The following is a 14,002-nucleotide window of genomic DNA, read 5'->3' on the forward strand; positions in this document are numbered from 1 at the left end:
AATTAACACATTGCACTAAAGAACTGGAAGGATGTCACCCTCGAAGCAGAAGTCCTTGAATATTTACAGCAGCTTTATTCATAATAATGCCAAAATGGAAACACTCCACTTTCCACCAGCAAGAAGATGTACAAAGAAAGAGTGGTATATTTACAGGATGGAATACTATGCAGTAGTAAAAAAGAATTAACTGCTGATACATGCAACTTCATGGATGAATCCACAGGCATTACACTGAGCAGAAAATACAAAAGTACATCATTTCATTTAAGTAAAGTCCAAGAACAGGAGAAACCAATCTATAGCAATGGAAATCACAGCAGTGTTTTGGAGGGGACATGAGGATTGACCTGAAAGGGGCTAAGGGGAACTTTCTGGGGGATGGAAATATTCTATACCTTTTTTTTTAAACTATAGTTGATTTACAATGTTCTGTTAGTTTCTGGTGTACGGCAAAGTGATTCAGTTATACGTATATACATATATATATATTCTTTCTCAGATTCTTTTCCATTACAGTTTATTATAAGATATTGAATATAGTTCCCTGGGCTATGCAGTAGGTCCTCTATTTTATATATGGTAGTTTTTATCTGCTAATCCCAAAGTCCTAATTTATCGCCCCAACCTTTCCCCTTTGATAAGTTTGTTTTCTATGTCTGTGAGTCTGTTTCTGTTTTGTAAATAAGTTCATTTGTATCCTTTTTTTAGATTCCACATACAAGTGATATCATATATTTGTCCTTCTCTATCTGACTTACTTCACATAGTATGATAATCTCTACATCCATTCATGTTGCTGCATATGGCATTATTTCATTCTTTTTTTATGGCTGAGTAATATTCCTTTGTATGTATATTTCTTTATTGGAAATGTTCTATGTCTTGACTGGGATGGTGGTTGTATGGGTACGTACATTTGTTGAAATGCAAACTGTACACTTACAATGGACGCATTTTATTGTATGTAAACTACAGCTCATAAAGCTAATTTTTTTTAAAAAGTCATGTTTATTTTTCTCACCAGCTGTTGCTCTAAAATGTATTCAGTAGGGGACGTTCTTCCCCTATAACCTGGACTAAAACTCCTGCAGACCATGACTTTCCCCATCACTCTTGAGAAGGAATTAAAATCCTCCAGTTACTTGAATATACAAACACGATCTCTATTCAGAAAGTCAATGTTCAGTTCCAGGCAAGGATCAAAATGTGGAACTTGGTTCGAGGAAGTCTTTTTCCCTCCCCTACCCGGGTGCTTCACGGGCTGGGAGCCACTGAGAGGGAGATCCTTCTCTCCCGGACTCCCCCTTAAGTTCTTCCTCTTCCTCATGTTCTAGAGAGAGGTCTCTGACATCCAGTGTGAGAGAAGCCAGGAGGGCAAGAGGAGCCTGGGGAGCAGGTGCGTGCTCGCGGCTCCCCTGCTCGGCTGGCTTCCCCCGCTGGGGGCCTGGGACGTCCCCTGACACATTGTGTTGCGAGCATCGCAGGAGGTGGGGGAATAGAGGGTCCCCACTCCAGGAACACTTTCCTTGTGGGATACATTTTCTCTGATAGGCTGCGCCCCTCCAGTGCCTGGTTTTCCATTGGTTTGCTGCGTGTGAACTTTTTGGGGGGGTCCTAGATAGAAGCAGACTTCTTAGGCAGGATTTAAAGTGGCCCTGGTGACCCACCTCTGGCCCTCAAGGAACACTCGGGATCTTCCTCCTCACATCTTTGGAGTATCTGTCCAGCTAGGGTTGCCAGATAAAATACAGGGTGCCCAGTTGACTTTGAGTTTCAGATGAACAGTGAATAATTTTTTTAGTATAAGTATGTCCCAAATGTTACATGGGTTATACTTATGCTAAAAAATTCATTCATTGCTATTCATCCGGATGCTGATTGGACATTTGGAAGTAGCCTGCTTAGCTTCTCTCCATCTCCCCCTTCTGTACTGACATAATGCTAAGCGGAGGCCCGGGAACCTGCCTGTTTTATCCAGTAGGCTGCCCTTGTGACCTTGGCCAGGTTACTTAATCACTCTGTGCATTAGTTTCCTTATCTGTTAAATGGAGATAATCACGGGACCTACTTCATAAGGCTGTTGTGACAATCACAAGTAAACTGAGATAACACAGGGACAGTAGTTGGAATGGTGTCTGGCACATAGTACATTCTCAGTAAACGTTGGGTCTTAGTAGTCTTACTGTGGTGGTGGTGGTTGCTATCCTATGAAGAGAGGGAGGACTATAGCTTCCAGTTAGATTATTCTCTAGAGAAAAAGAGCCAAAATGGAAGGAAGGATGAGGCTCCTGGATGGGAGAATTGGGAGGGGACATGGTGATTATTAAAAGCATGCCCTTTGGAGACAGTGGGGCACAGACGAGAAGTGATGGAGGGACATAGATGGCAAGGCCAGGCTTGAGAGGGGTTCTTTTGGTCTAGGAATGTGAGAGATTCCAGGGACGCTAGAGAGTTAGAGGCTGCAGGAATGTGGCAAGGGCACCCATGGATCATGCAGAGATGGGGAGTGGTACGGAGTGCAAACTCTGGAGTCAGACCGCCTTGGGTTCAAATCCTGGCTCTGCCTCAGCAACCTCGGGCAGGTTACCTGACTTACCCTCTTTGCCTCAGTTGTCCCATTGCTAAAATGGAGATAATAATACCTGCCTGCAAGCGTGGCTGTGGAACGGAATGAGTTAATGCATGTAAATTACTAGGAAAAGTACCTGGTCAGTTGTAAGCACTTGTTCATTAACTCTCATTATACTCGGAGCCCTTTAAATGTTTAGGGGAAGAGAGTTTAAAGATTAGAATTTCTGTTTAGATGTGCAGTTCATGAACAGCAACACTACCCTGGGACCGAATTACCTGGGTCACAGCTTTACATGCATGACTAAATCGATGTCATTTATAATCCCCTCTGAAAAATAATAGGACCTCTCATTAAATGAATTAATACATGTAAAATACCTGGAACTTAATAAATACTCAAAACATGTTGGTGGTTTTGGTTGTCATTATTATCATAATTATTCTCCTGCATAGTGACGTGAGGCAGGATAGAAAAGGCAGCTCTGAACAGAGCTTCTTAGGGTTCATATTTTCCAGGTGGCTTTTCATGCCACTGACCTCAACCATTATAATATTCTCTTTTCTTTTCTTTTCATGCCCTTGTAAGGATAACCCAGGTAGCAGGGTTACCGTGGCCTCACAAAATGAATTGGGAAATGCTCCTCTTTTCTCTATTCTCTGGAAGGGTTTGTGTAAGATGGGTATTACTTAGTCCTTAAATGTTTAGTAGAATTACCATTGAGGTCAGCAGGACTTAGAGGGTTTTTGTTGTTGTTGTTGTTTTTTGAGGGGAGTTTTTAAATGATTGATTCTCTTTAATAGACAATGAAATATTCAGCTTTTCTTTTCTGATAGTTGGATAAGTTATGTTTTTCAAGAAGTTTTTCTGTTTCCTCTGAGTTATCAAATTTATTGGTATAAAGTAGTTCATACTATCCATTTAGTATCCTTTCGAAGCTGTAAGATTAGATTAGTTCATGAGGGCGGGGGGGCCCCCATGATGGAATTATAGCCCTTATAAGAAGAGAGCTTGTTTCTGCATGCCTGGCACCAAGGAAGGACCATGTGGGGACATAAGGAAAAGACAGCCGTCTGTAAGCCAGGAAGAGAGCTCTCCGCACAACCCAAATCTTCTGGCACCTGGATCTTAGATCCTCCAGTCTCCAGAACTGTGAGAAATAAATGTCTCCTGTTTAAGCCACCCAGTCTGTGGTATTTGCTTGTAGCAACCTGAGCTGATTAAGACAGACATATTATTCTTCAAACTGGAATACCTATTGGTCTGTCAGGTGGTGCATAAAACAGGATAGTTGTGTCTTCCAAAGCCAGCAGCAAGTTTCCAACTTTGACAGCAAATAATTGTATATTTTTAAACAATGGATGCATCATGGAGCATGATACCACACCTGGGTTGAAGAATGTCAAGTTTGCACCAGAATGTGACCCAGGTTCCTTGAGGGCTTTCCATGGATGTTCTTCTGCCTGGAGGCCCACAGAGTGACTGGAGCCCATGTACTGGCTCACGAGACCTAATGGTTACATTTTCATGAATTTTGCTAGCTAGTTGTTAAACATAGATACTATTTTAAATGAAATTTTATTAATTGGGGTTAAAAAATTATATCAAAACAAAGGTAATAGATAGTCAAAACTCATCACTTCCTAATTGTTTTACTATTATCTATGGTCTTGAGGTTATTTACATCTACTGTTATTTACATCTATATGTGCGGAGGAAATACTGTGGAGTGTTGTGATACAGTCCATCTCTTTCCAACACTGTGCTCAGTGATGTAATTTGGTGGCTTGAAATCAGCCATATGGGCGTATTTACACCATAGAAATCACTAAACACTACAAATCAGGGCTTAGCTCATTGTTTGGTTGCTTGTCTAGACTTAAGAAGGTAATGGGAAAAGTTAGTAATACAGATCACACTTAAAATGTGTTGTCTATAGCTGTTATATTGTGACTAGCACAAAAAATGAGGAACTATTCTTCCGGTATTTGAAAACCATCATCTGATTCAGTAAAGAAGACACACCATTGGTAAGCGAGTGACGTTCTGACATATTCCTTCATTGTGTCTGTTTTGTCTTAATAATTAATGTAAATGAAAACATAACCGACATTCATAGTGGAACTAAACTCACTGGTCAGTGACATGAGTGACTTCTTAGCTGAATTAAATAATAATAAAGAACTTTTACACACACACGCAAACATATACACCCACAGTTTTTTCAGAGAGCCAGTTGTTAAACATTTACCAGCACACCGCTTGAGGGATATTTGGTGGGTAGAGTCTGATAAGGTCATTTGAGTTTGCGAAGAACTAGCCATTGAGAACGGTCCTATGATTGGCACAGTCAGATTTCCTGGTAAAAGTGCCATGACTATGTCTCAGTCATTTTTGTAGTCTCAACTCCCAGTCTGGTGCTTAGCACGTGGTCAGGAATAATGTTTGCTGAATGGATGATAGTGAACATGTTGTAAGCACTGTCTGAGTTGCAGAAGTACGTATTAGTTCAATAAATATTTTGGGTTTCTACTATGTGCCAGGCACCTGTTCTTGGCTTCAGGGACACAATCCCTGCCCTCCTAGAGCTTACATTCTAGTGGAAGAGAAAACCAGTAAAGTATAAAATCTGCTTTCAGGTTAATTTTATGTCACCTTGACTAGGCTAAGAGATGCCTAGTTAGTTGGTGAAACATTATTTCTTAGTGTGTCTGTGAGGATGTCTCTGGAAGAGATTGCATTTCAATCAGTAGACTGAGATCTGCCCTCACCAATGTGGTGGGCATCATCCAATCAGCTGAGGGCTTGAATAGAACAAAAGGGTGGAGGGAGGGCAAATTCCCTTCTGCTCGATCAGAGCCATCCACTTTCTCCTGCCCTCGGACATCGGTGCTTCCAGTTCCCGGGCTTTTGGACTCAGATTGGAACCTACACCATCAGTCCCCTGCTTCTGAGGGCTTTGACCTTGGACTGAATTATACCACCAGCTCTCCTGGTTCTCCTGCTCGCAGATGGAAAATCGTGAGACTTCCTGGCCTCCATAACTGTGGGAGCCAAATCCTATCACAAATCTCCTCTTACATGTATCTAGATATGTCCTATCCATTCTCTTTCCCTGGAGAACACTGACTAATCCAGGTGGCAGCAATTGGTTATATGAAGAAAAATGAAGCAGGATAAGGGGATGGAGACAAGTGGTATCACGCTGCTGCCACACAAGGAGCCAGGACATGGCCTTCTACTTAAAACCTGGCTCCATCTCTAGGAAGCTGTGTGTCTTCAGAGTAGTCACTTGACCTCTCTGAGCTATGAAAACTGTCTCTAACTGATATTCAGGTCCATTTGTGGACTCACAGGTTCCAAGCCCTAAGAAGACCTTGTTGGCCAAATTTGCTTTTTTGTGGTCTGAACCTTTGGATTCATTGGCTTCCCGGGTGGTCCCTGAAACTCCACTGGCAGAACGTGGGCATTCCAGAAGCTTCTGTAAATGGGGTGCTGTTTATTGTGCTGCCACTTTCCTGCATCTTTGTTTGCTGTACTAGGAGTACCTGGGTTGGGTCTGCCCCTTTGTTTGCCTCTGTGGAACCCTGGAACGATGCCTTTTGGCTCCAAGCACCCATTGAGACAAAGAGGTCCTTTTCTATAACAGATGCAGCTCAGGATCTCAGCTGCCTGGGAAACCCCAGTTTGGGGTTCTAGAAACATGCCTGACACCTATCTGTTGCCTCTCTGGTCTCAGTGTTCCTATCCGTAAAGCAGGGGGCTTGGCGATGGTCTGACTGTCCTCCATTGAATTCCTGGATCAGGGAGGTATTCGGTTTGCCAGGGTGGGTGGGAGGGAGGGAGCGAACAGGGGGCCTAGTAGAGAGCTCCTCTTCCCACTTCTCCCAGAAAAACTCCTTTTAACTAAATTTTACTCTCAGGGTTTGTCTGTTTTATATTGTGATTCAATATACAATTTTGCTTGGACAAAGGGCTGGAAGTTATAAATACTTATAAATCTGTGATTATCTAAGATCTCTCATCCCTGATATGTAGGAATCTGCCTGGTATAGGAACCAAAAAGATGTTAGGAAATCAAAACTTAGGCAATTTTTAGTCGTGGTATTTGATTCCATATTATTGCTTTTGCTTTCGATCTTTAAAGTGTGTGTCCAATAATCTGACCTCTTAAAATATTCGTTTCAAGCGGTGTTGATTTGTTTTACAATTATTCTTCCCTGACCCCAACAACTCAAAACTGTGAGAACTAATAAATGAATTCAGCAAAGTAGCAGGATACAAAGTCAACACACAAAAATCAGTTGCATTTCTATACAATCTAAAAAGGAAATTAAGAAAATAATTCATTTACAATAGCATCAAAAGGGATAAAATACCTAGGAATTAACCAAGGAGGTGAAAGACATGTACAATGAAAACTACAAAACATGGCTGAAAGAAATGAAAGACATAAATACAGGTCTTCCTCAACTTGCAATGCGGTTACATCCCAATAAACATATTGTAAATTGAAAATATCATAAGTCAAAAATGCATTTGATACACCTAACCTACTCAACATCATAGTTTAGCCTAGCCTACCTTAAATGTGCTCACTTACATTAGCTTACAGTTGGGCAAAAATCATCTAGCACAAAGCCTATTTTATAATAAAGTGTTGAATATCTCATATAATTTATTGAATGCTGTACTGAAAGTGAAGAGCGGAATGGTTGCCTGGGTACAGAATGCTTGTAAGTGTATCGGTTGTTTACCCTCATGATGGTGTGGTTGGCTGGGAGCTGAGGCTCGCTGCCACTGCCCAGTATCAGGAGAGAGGATCAGACTGCATATTGCTAGCCTGGAAAAAGATCAAACTTCAAAATTCTACTGAATGCATATCACTTTTGCACCATCATAAAGTTTAAAAAATCGTTAAGTTGAACCATCAGAAATAGGGGATGACTGTAAGTGGAAACATATCTTGTGTTCATGGGTTGGAAAACTTAATATTGTTAAGATATCAATACTACCCAAAGTGATCTAAAGAGTCAGTGCAATCCCTATCAAAACCCCAATGGTTTTTTTTGTGGAAATAGAAAACCCATCCTACAATTCATGTGGAATCTCAAGGGACCCCAAATAGCCAAAACAATCTTGAAAAAGAACAAAGCGGGAGGACTCAGAAGTTTTCCTGATTTCAAAACTTACTACAAAGCTGCAGTAATCAGAACAGTGTGGTGCTGGCAAAAAGACAGATATAAACCAATGGAACAGAATAGAAAGCCCAGAAATAAACCCTCATGTGTATGGTCAAATGATTTTTGGAGAGGGTCCCAAGACCATTCAATGGGGAAAGGACAATCTTTTCACCAAATTGTTCTGGGAAAACTGGATATTCATATGCAAAAGAATGAAGTTAGACCTTTATCTAACATCACATACAAAAATGAACTCAAAATGTGCTCATGATCTAAACATAAGACCTAAAACTATAAAAATCTAAGAAGAAAACATAAGACAAAAACTTCAGGACATTGGATTTGGCAGTGATTTCTTGGATATGACACCAAAGGCCCAGGCAACAAAAGAAAAAATAGACAAATGGGAAAAGAGGATTTGTTTCACAATAATTCCCTCTGTAAGAGACGTTTTCTAGGTCTGTAAATTGCACGAGAGAATGTAAACACTGGTACAAAAGCTAAGGCTCTTGGGAAATGGAAATTCTCCAATGTTGGGCATGTTAAGCAGTCTCAGGATGTGTTTTCAAGGTTTGGAAATGGATGTAGATGTGTCTTACAGTCTTCCCTCTCTCAGTAAGGGACAACCTCATTCTTCCATTGAGGCCAACAACTAGAATTACCCTGGGCTTCTCTCTTTGCCTTGCACATCATAACAGATCCTTGGCAAAGCTATCTTAGAAATAGATCCAGAATTTGACGACTTCTCATTACCTACAGTGCTCCCATCAGACCCTAGCTGCCAGTATCTGTTGCTTGGATTATTGCCAAAGCCATCTCATTGGTCTCCCTGGACCATTGGACCTTGCCCCTTTAGATGGATTAACTAATCGTAGTGTCTGCACATAGCTTGATGCCTGTCCTGTGTAGCTGAGGATATGTTCTATTAGAATGGTGCTTGTTAGGATGGAATTCAGTTCAGTGTGCTGTGGACACTGAATAAAGTCGACAAAACCTACTATGAGTAAGAAGTAAGAAGAATAAATGGCACCAGACAGCACCAAATCCAAGAAATAGTCTGTGTTCACTGGAACATGCAAGATCATTGCCTTGAGAGAATATAAGAAAGCAAGGTCAGGGCAGTAGGCAGTTTTATTTAAATAGTGACTATGGGAATAACAAGACACTATTTATTACGGATCCTGTGGGACACTGATGTATCAGAAGACGTTACCATCACTGCGCTCTTGTTTCATCAGCAGGTGAATAGTTTCACAGGTTTTGACAAATGTACAAACCCATGTAACCACCACCCCAATCGAGGTCTAGAACATTTCTGTCACCCCAGTAGTTTCCTTTGTGCTCCTTTGCAGCTCCCCCCACCGCAAAACACAAACATCCTAACCCCAGCCTTGGCAACCACAGATCCGTTTTGTTTTGAATCTTTGAAATTGCATTGTCAACCTGAATGCATAGATTCTAGCATACAGCTGATAACAGCTGTGGGGTACTTGGTTAAGAGAGTTGGCTCTGGAGGCAGATTGTCTTGTTTGCACACCCATTGCCTTGCTACTGACCTCCTGGAATCTCAGTTTCCCAACCCACCAAATGGTCATAATAATTATACGTACTTCACTGGGATTTTGTGAGGAATAAACAATAGCTGGTACCTACTAGCCCAATAAATATCAGTGATTATTATTACTGTTTATAGAGTGGGTACCAAGTGTTGGACATTGTGCTAAATGCCGTGTATGGATGCGGCAGTTGCTACTGGTGCTCTGTCCACATCCCTGTTGGCGGTTACCATTCTGCACATGCCAATAGCTTCTTGCAGAACCCTGGATGCTCTGCATGAACTTGTTATCTGGCTGCTGCACAGGGCAGGTCGAAGTGCTGGAGAGTTAACGTTCCCATGAGCAGCCCTCAACCAGTGATGACCAAGAGCTGGCAGATAAAGAGCCAGCTTCCTTGCCTCCCAGGGGGACTACTCTGAGGCATGATCTACACTGTCTTCTGGGGTCCCCATCAAGATTGAGCCCCAGCTGCCCTCCGTAGTAACCTTCTTGTTAATACACTGTCTTGGCGTCCTTCTCTGTTTCACTTCCTCACTGCCCTTCCAGAACTTTCTGAGATTCCCTGTCGAGCAAACTACTTTTCCCTCTCATGCCCATCTCAGGGTCTACTTCTAAGACAATGGGGTATTTCATTTTATCATCAAACAATCCTATAAAATGGACAGATATAGCTTCCCCATTTTATAGTTGAGCAAAATGAGGCCCAGATAGGTGACACCACCGGCTCAAAGTCTGAGCCTTGGGCACTTACCCTCTCCACTGCCTCCCCGAGGAATGGGCCCTGATGGGCCCTGCTCCAGGACCTCTTCTCCCTCTGCCACCCCAAGCTCTGCTGACCCTCCTGGGCCTGCATCTCCCCCCTGCAGGAAGGTCGCTGCCTGTTCGTCATCCTGCTCATGGCGGTGTACTGGTGCACAGAGGCCCTGCCCCTCTCGGTGACGGCCTTGCTGCCCATCATCCTCTTCCCCTTCTTGGGCATCCTGCCCTCCAACAAGGTCTGCGCCCAGTACTTCCTGGACACCAACTTCCTCTTCCTCAGCGGTCTGATCATGGCCAGCGCCATCGAGGAGTGGAACCTGCACCGGAGAATTGCCCTCAAGGTCCTGATGCTCACTGGGGTCCAGCCGGCCAGGTAAGGCCAGGTAATGGGTCCAGCCCAGAGGTGGCGAGGCAGAGGGACCACATCTCTTGGAGCCCAAACCCACTCTTCCTGCTCTGGTCATCCAGGGCAACAAACTCATCATGTCCCACCATCCACTTGTTTATTCGTTTCTCAAATACTTAGTGAGCCCCTCTGTGTGCCAGACACAGTGCTAGGCCCTTGGGCAGTTCTCCAAAGTACGTAAGAATCACATGGGAATCAGTTGAAATGCTGATTCCCAGACCTCACCCCCAGGGATTCCTGTCCAGTAGTTTTAGAGGGGGCCATATTAGCAGTTTGACTCAGGACTACTTGGGGCTGAATCCCACCGTTCCTGCTCTGGGAGGTGACTTAGCCTCTCTTTGCCTGTAAAATGATGATACAGTAGCTTGGACCTGCACAGTAAATGCTGGCTCTTATCATCCTGGTTTTCTACTTACCAGCCACAGTGACATGGTGGGTGGGGAGTGGATGGAAAGATGGCCTTGGAGAGACAGGGAGGGAGGGTCCATTCCTAAGGGCCTCGGGCCCCCTAGCTAGGATTCCAACTTTTATTTTAAGATGATTGAATGGCCTTTAAAATAAGGTCATTGTTGTTCTTTTAATCTTTTTTTTTTTTTTGCAATTTGTTGAATCTTAAGGATTCCTTCCCAGTAATGTTTTTAAATGCATAAAGCACAACACATAGGATTTAAAACAACAACCACAACAATTACAGCAAAATGCACTTATCCAAACAATTTTTTTAAACCACACAAATTTGTGATAGAATACTATATGTACTTCTTTATTAACACAATAAATGATGAGATCTAGTAACAACCTCATAGCTGTACTTTTGAGGCAGTTCTGAGTGTCAGTGATATTCCAAAATGTCTCAACTATTATAATGTGATATGGAAGTGTCTGTGACCTTTATTGGTAACAACTCCCCTTCTAATAGAGACAAAATTTTTAAAATTAATTAACTAATTTATTTATTTTTGGCTGCATTGGGTCTTTGTTACTGCACGCGGGCTTTCTCTAGTTGTGGCGAGCGGGGGTTACTCTTCGTTGTGGTGCGCGGGCTTCTCACTGTGGTGGCTTCTCTTGTTGTGGAGCACAGGCTCTAGGCACGCGGGCTTCAGTAGTTGTGGCATGCGGGCTCAGTAGTTGTGGCTTGCGGGCTCTAGAGTACAGGCTCAGTAGTTGTGGCGCACGGGCTTAGTTGCTCTGCGACATGTGGGATCTTCCTGGACCAGGGCTCGAACCCGTGTCTCCTGCATTGGCAGGTGGATTCTTAACCACTGCACTACCAGGTAAGTCCTCCCCTTCTAATAATACTGAACTTTTTTGCCTATGTTTATCACTGAAGGAAATATTTAATTTCTATTAGATGTTAGTAAAATAGAGGTGTATTTTCCCCTATCATGTCCATTCTGAATTATATCCATGGCCCCCCTGGTTATCAATCTCTGCTTTAAAAAATTCTAAGCTGGGGAGTGACATGACCAGATTTGCATTTTTAAAAAAATTCCTCTTGGCTGCCATGTGGGGATCAGATGAAGGTGAGAAGCTGGATGCAGCCCAGGTAAGAGACTGTTCTGGGGATCCAGACAAGAGATAGTGCCACCTTGGACTAGGGTGGTGGCAGTGGAGATGGACTGAATGGATAGGTTTGAGAGCTCTTTTTTTGGTGGGGATGGGGGTGGCGATGAGGGAGAAGGAGGTTCTGAATAACTCATGATTTTCTAGCGTCTGCTCTGGGCCAGGCATTCTGCTAGGCTCTGTAGCTGTTTCTTCATGGAGGAACTGTCAGTCCTATGGGAGAGACTCCATCTATAGAACTGATCCCAACACAAAGCAGAATTTAATACCTAAGGGACACATGGTGCAATATGAGCCCACATGAGAGATATAGGGTGACTTCTTGGAGGAGGTTACATTTGGCCTTGAAGAATGGATGAGGCTGCTGTCAAACATGTTTTAAAGTTACAACAATGAAAACAGTATGACACTAGTTCAGAAATAGATTTTTAAAACACAGAATAAATAATCTGGAAGAAATCTAAATCCGTGGGAAAGGGAAGGATTCAAGAAGTGGTGGGTGTTGGAATAATTTGTGTATTCTTTAGGAAAAAATTCTACTTAGATCCGACTTTGTTCTATACAACTAAATAAATTCCAGGTGGATTAAGAGTTCAATGTAAAGAAAAACAAATCACTAAACTTAGATTCCTGTTGGTGGGAGGGACCAAGCAATGGCAGGACATCAAGGTGTGTTTGGGAGCTGGCGAGAAACTCAGCAGAGCCTGAGCAGAGGTGCCTGGGAGGAGTGGGAAGGGAAGGGGGAAAGGAGGCTGGGAAGGCAACTTAGGGTGAAACAGTGGAGAGTCGTGGTGCCAAACCAAGACACCTTTATTCTGCAGTGGGAGCTATCCAGGATTTGTGGGCAAAGGAGAGAAAATTTCAGGGTTGGTGTGTCTTTAGAACTATTTTACCTTGGGCACCTGAGGTCAGTTCACTTACATACACTGAGTCAGTTTCCTTAGATCTAGAATAAGCGTGGTGAATGGATTTGGTTTCTACTTGGTCACTAGCTTGTCCTCTCTGGGCCTTAACTTTCCATGTGTAAACAAGTGGGATACAAACCAGAGGCCCCAGTTCTAGATCTGCCTCTAACTCCCTCTGTTCCCAGGCTCATCCTAGGGATGATGGTGACCACCTCCTTTCTGTCCATGTGGCTGAGCAACACGGCCTCCACGGCCATGATGCTGCCCATCGCCAGCGCCATCCTGAAGAGTCTCTTTGGCCAGGAGGTTCGTAAAGACCTCAGCTGGGAGAGTGAAGAGAAAGCAGGTGAGTCTGTGGGAAGGGACTGGGAGCAACTCCACCAAGGTGGACGAGTGGGAGTGGGGACATCCAGAGGGTGTTGGGGAAGGCCAAGGGGATGCACTTACTGAGCACCTACTATGTGCCAAGTTTAATAACAATAATAACTGAGAATTCACTAAGTCAAACCATGGTACCTTTTTTAAAAATTTGCATTTATTGAGCATTTACTATGTACTAAGCAATGAGTTAAACACTTTACGTACATTAACTCCTTGGCCTCTCAAAACAGCCTCATGAAGTAGGTACTATGCAACTTGAAACAATGATGGGATTTATTTCAATGAGATTGGCAAAAATAAGAAAGCTGGATAGTGCCCAGTGTTGGCAGGAATGGGAGCCATTGGAACTCTGTGCACTGCTAGACAGTGTGGACAGTCAGCCTTTCCTAAGGGCAGTCTGCAAATATTTAATCAAATTAAGTGTGCGTATACCCTGGAACCCAGAGGTTTGGCCCTGAATGCAAGTACTAAAGGCATTCTGACACTGGTTCATGAGGAGACACGTGTGACCACGTTTAGTGCAGCATTCCCTGTGGTATGCTGGTTAGGGTTCGGGTTCGGGTTAGGGTTAAGGTTGTGGTATGGCCACCATCACCAGTAAAGGAGGAGATTGAGTGTGGTGGGTGCACGTCACTGAGCACTATGCTGCTTTTAGGAACAAAGAATTAGAGGGACAT

The 14,002-nt window shown here is 43.2% G+C and overlaps 1 protein-coding gene across 8 annotated transcripts in view; it reads left to right on the forward strand.

The window, feature by feature from the left end:
- SLC13A3 (solute carrier family 13 member 3) overlaps nt 1–14,002 on the forward strand; it is a 95,006-nt gene that overhangs the window by 36,809 nt on the left and 44,195 nt on the right. For all 8 annotated transcript variants that reach the window (XM_082431402.1, XM_082431400.1, XM_082431403.1 and 5 more), the window contains 2 exons: nt 10,178–10,443; nt 13,130–13,290. In XM_082431402.1, the coding sequence (XP_082287528.1) occupies nt 10,208–10,443; nt 13,130–13,290 (397 nt within the window). In that variant the 5' untranslated portion in view covers nt 10,178–10,207. The remainder of the gene's footprint in view (nt 1–10,177; nt 10,444–13,129; nt 13,291–14,002) is intronic.

The sequence above is a fragment of the Balaenoptera physalus genome (genome assembly GCF_965194825.1).
Source record: "Balaenoptera physalus genome assembly, chromosome: 16".
Classification (NCBI taxonomy): Eukaryota; Metazoa; Chordata; class Mammalia; order Artiodactyla; family Balaenopteridae; genus Balaenoptera; species Balaenoptera physalus.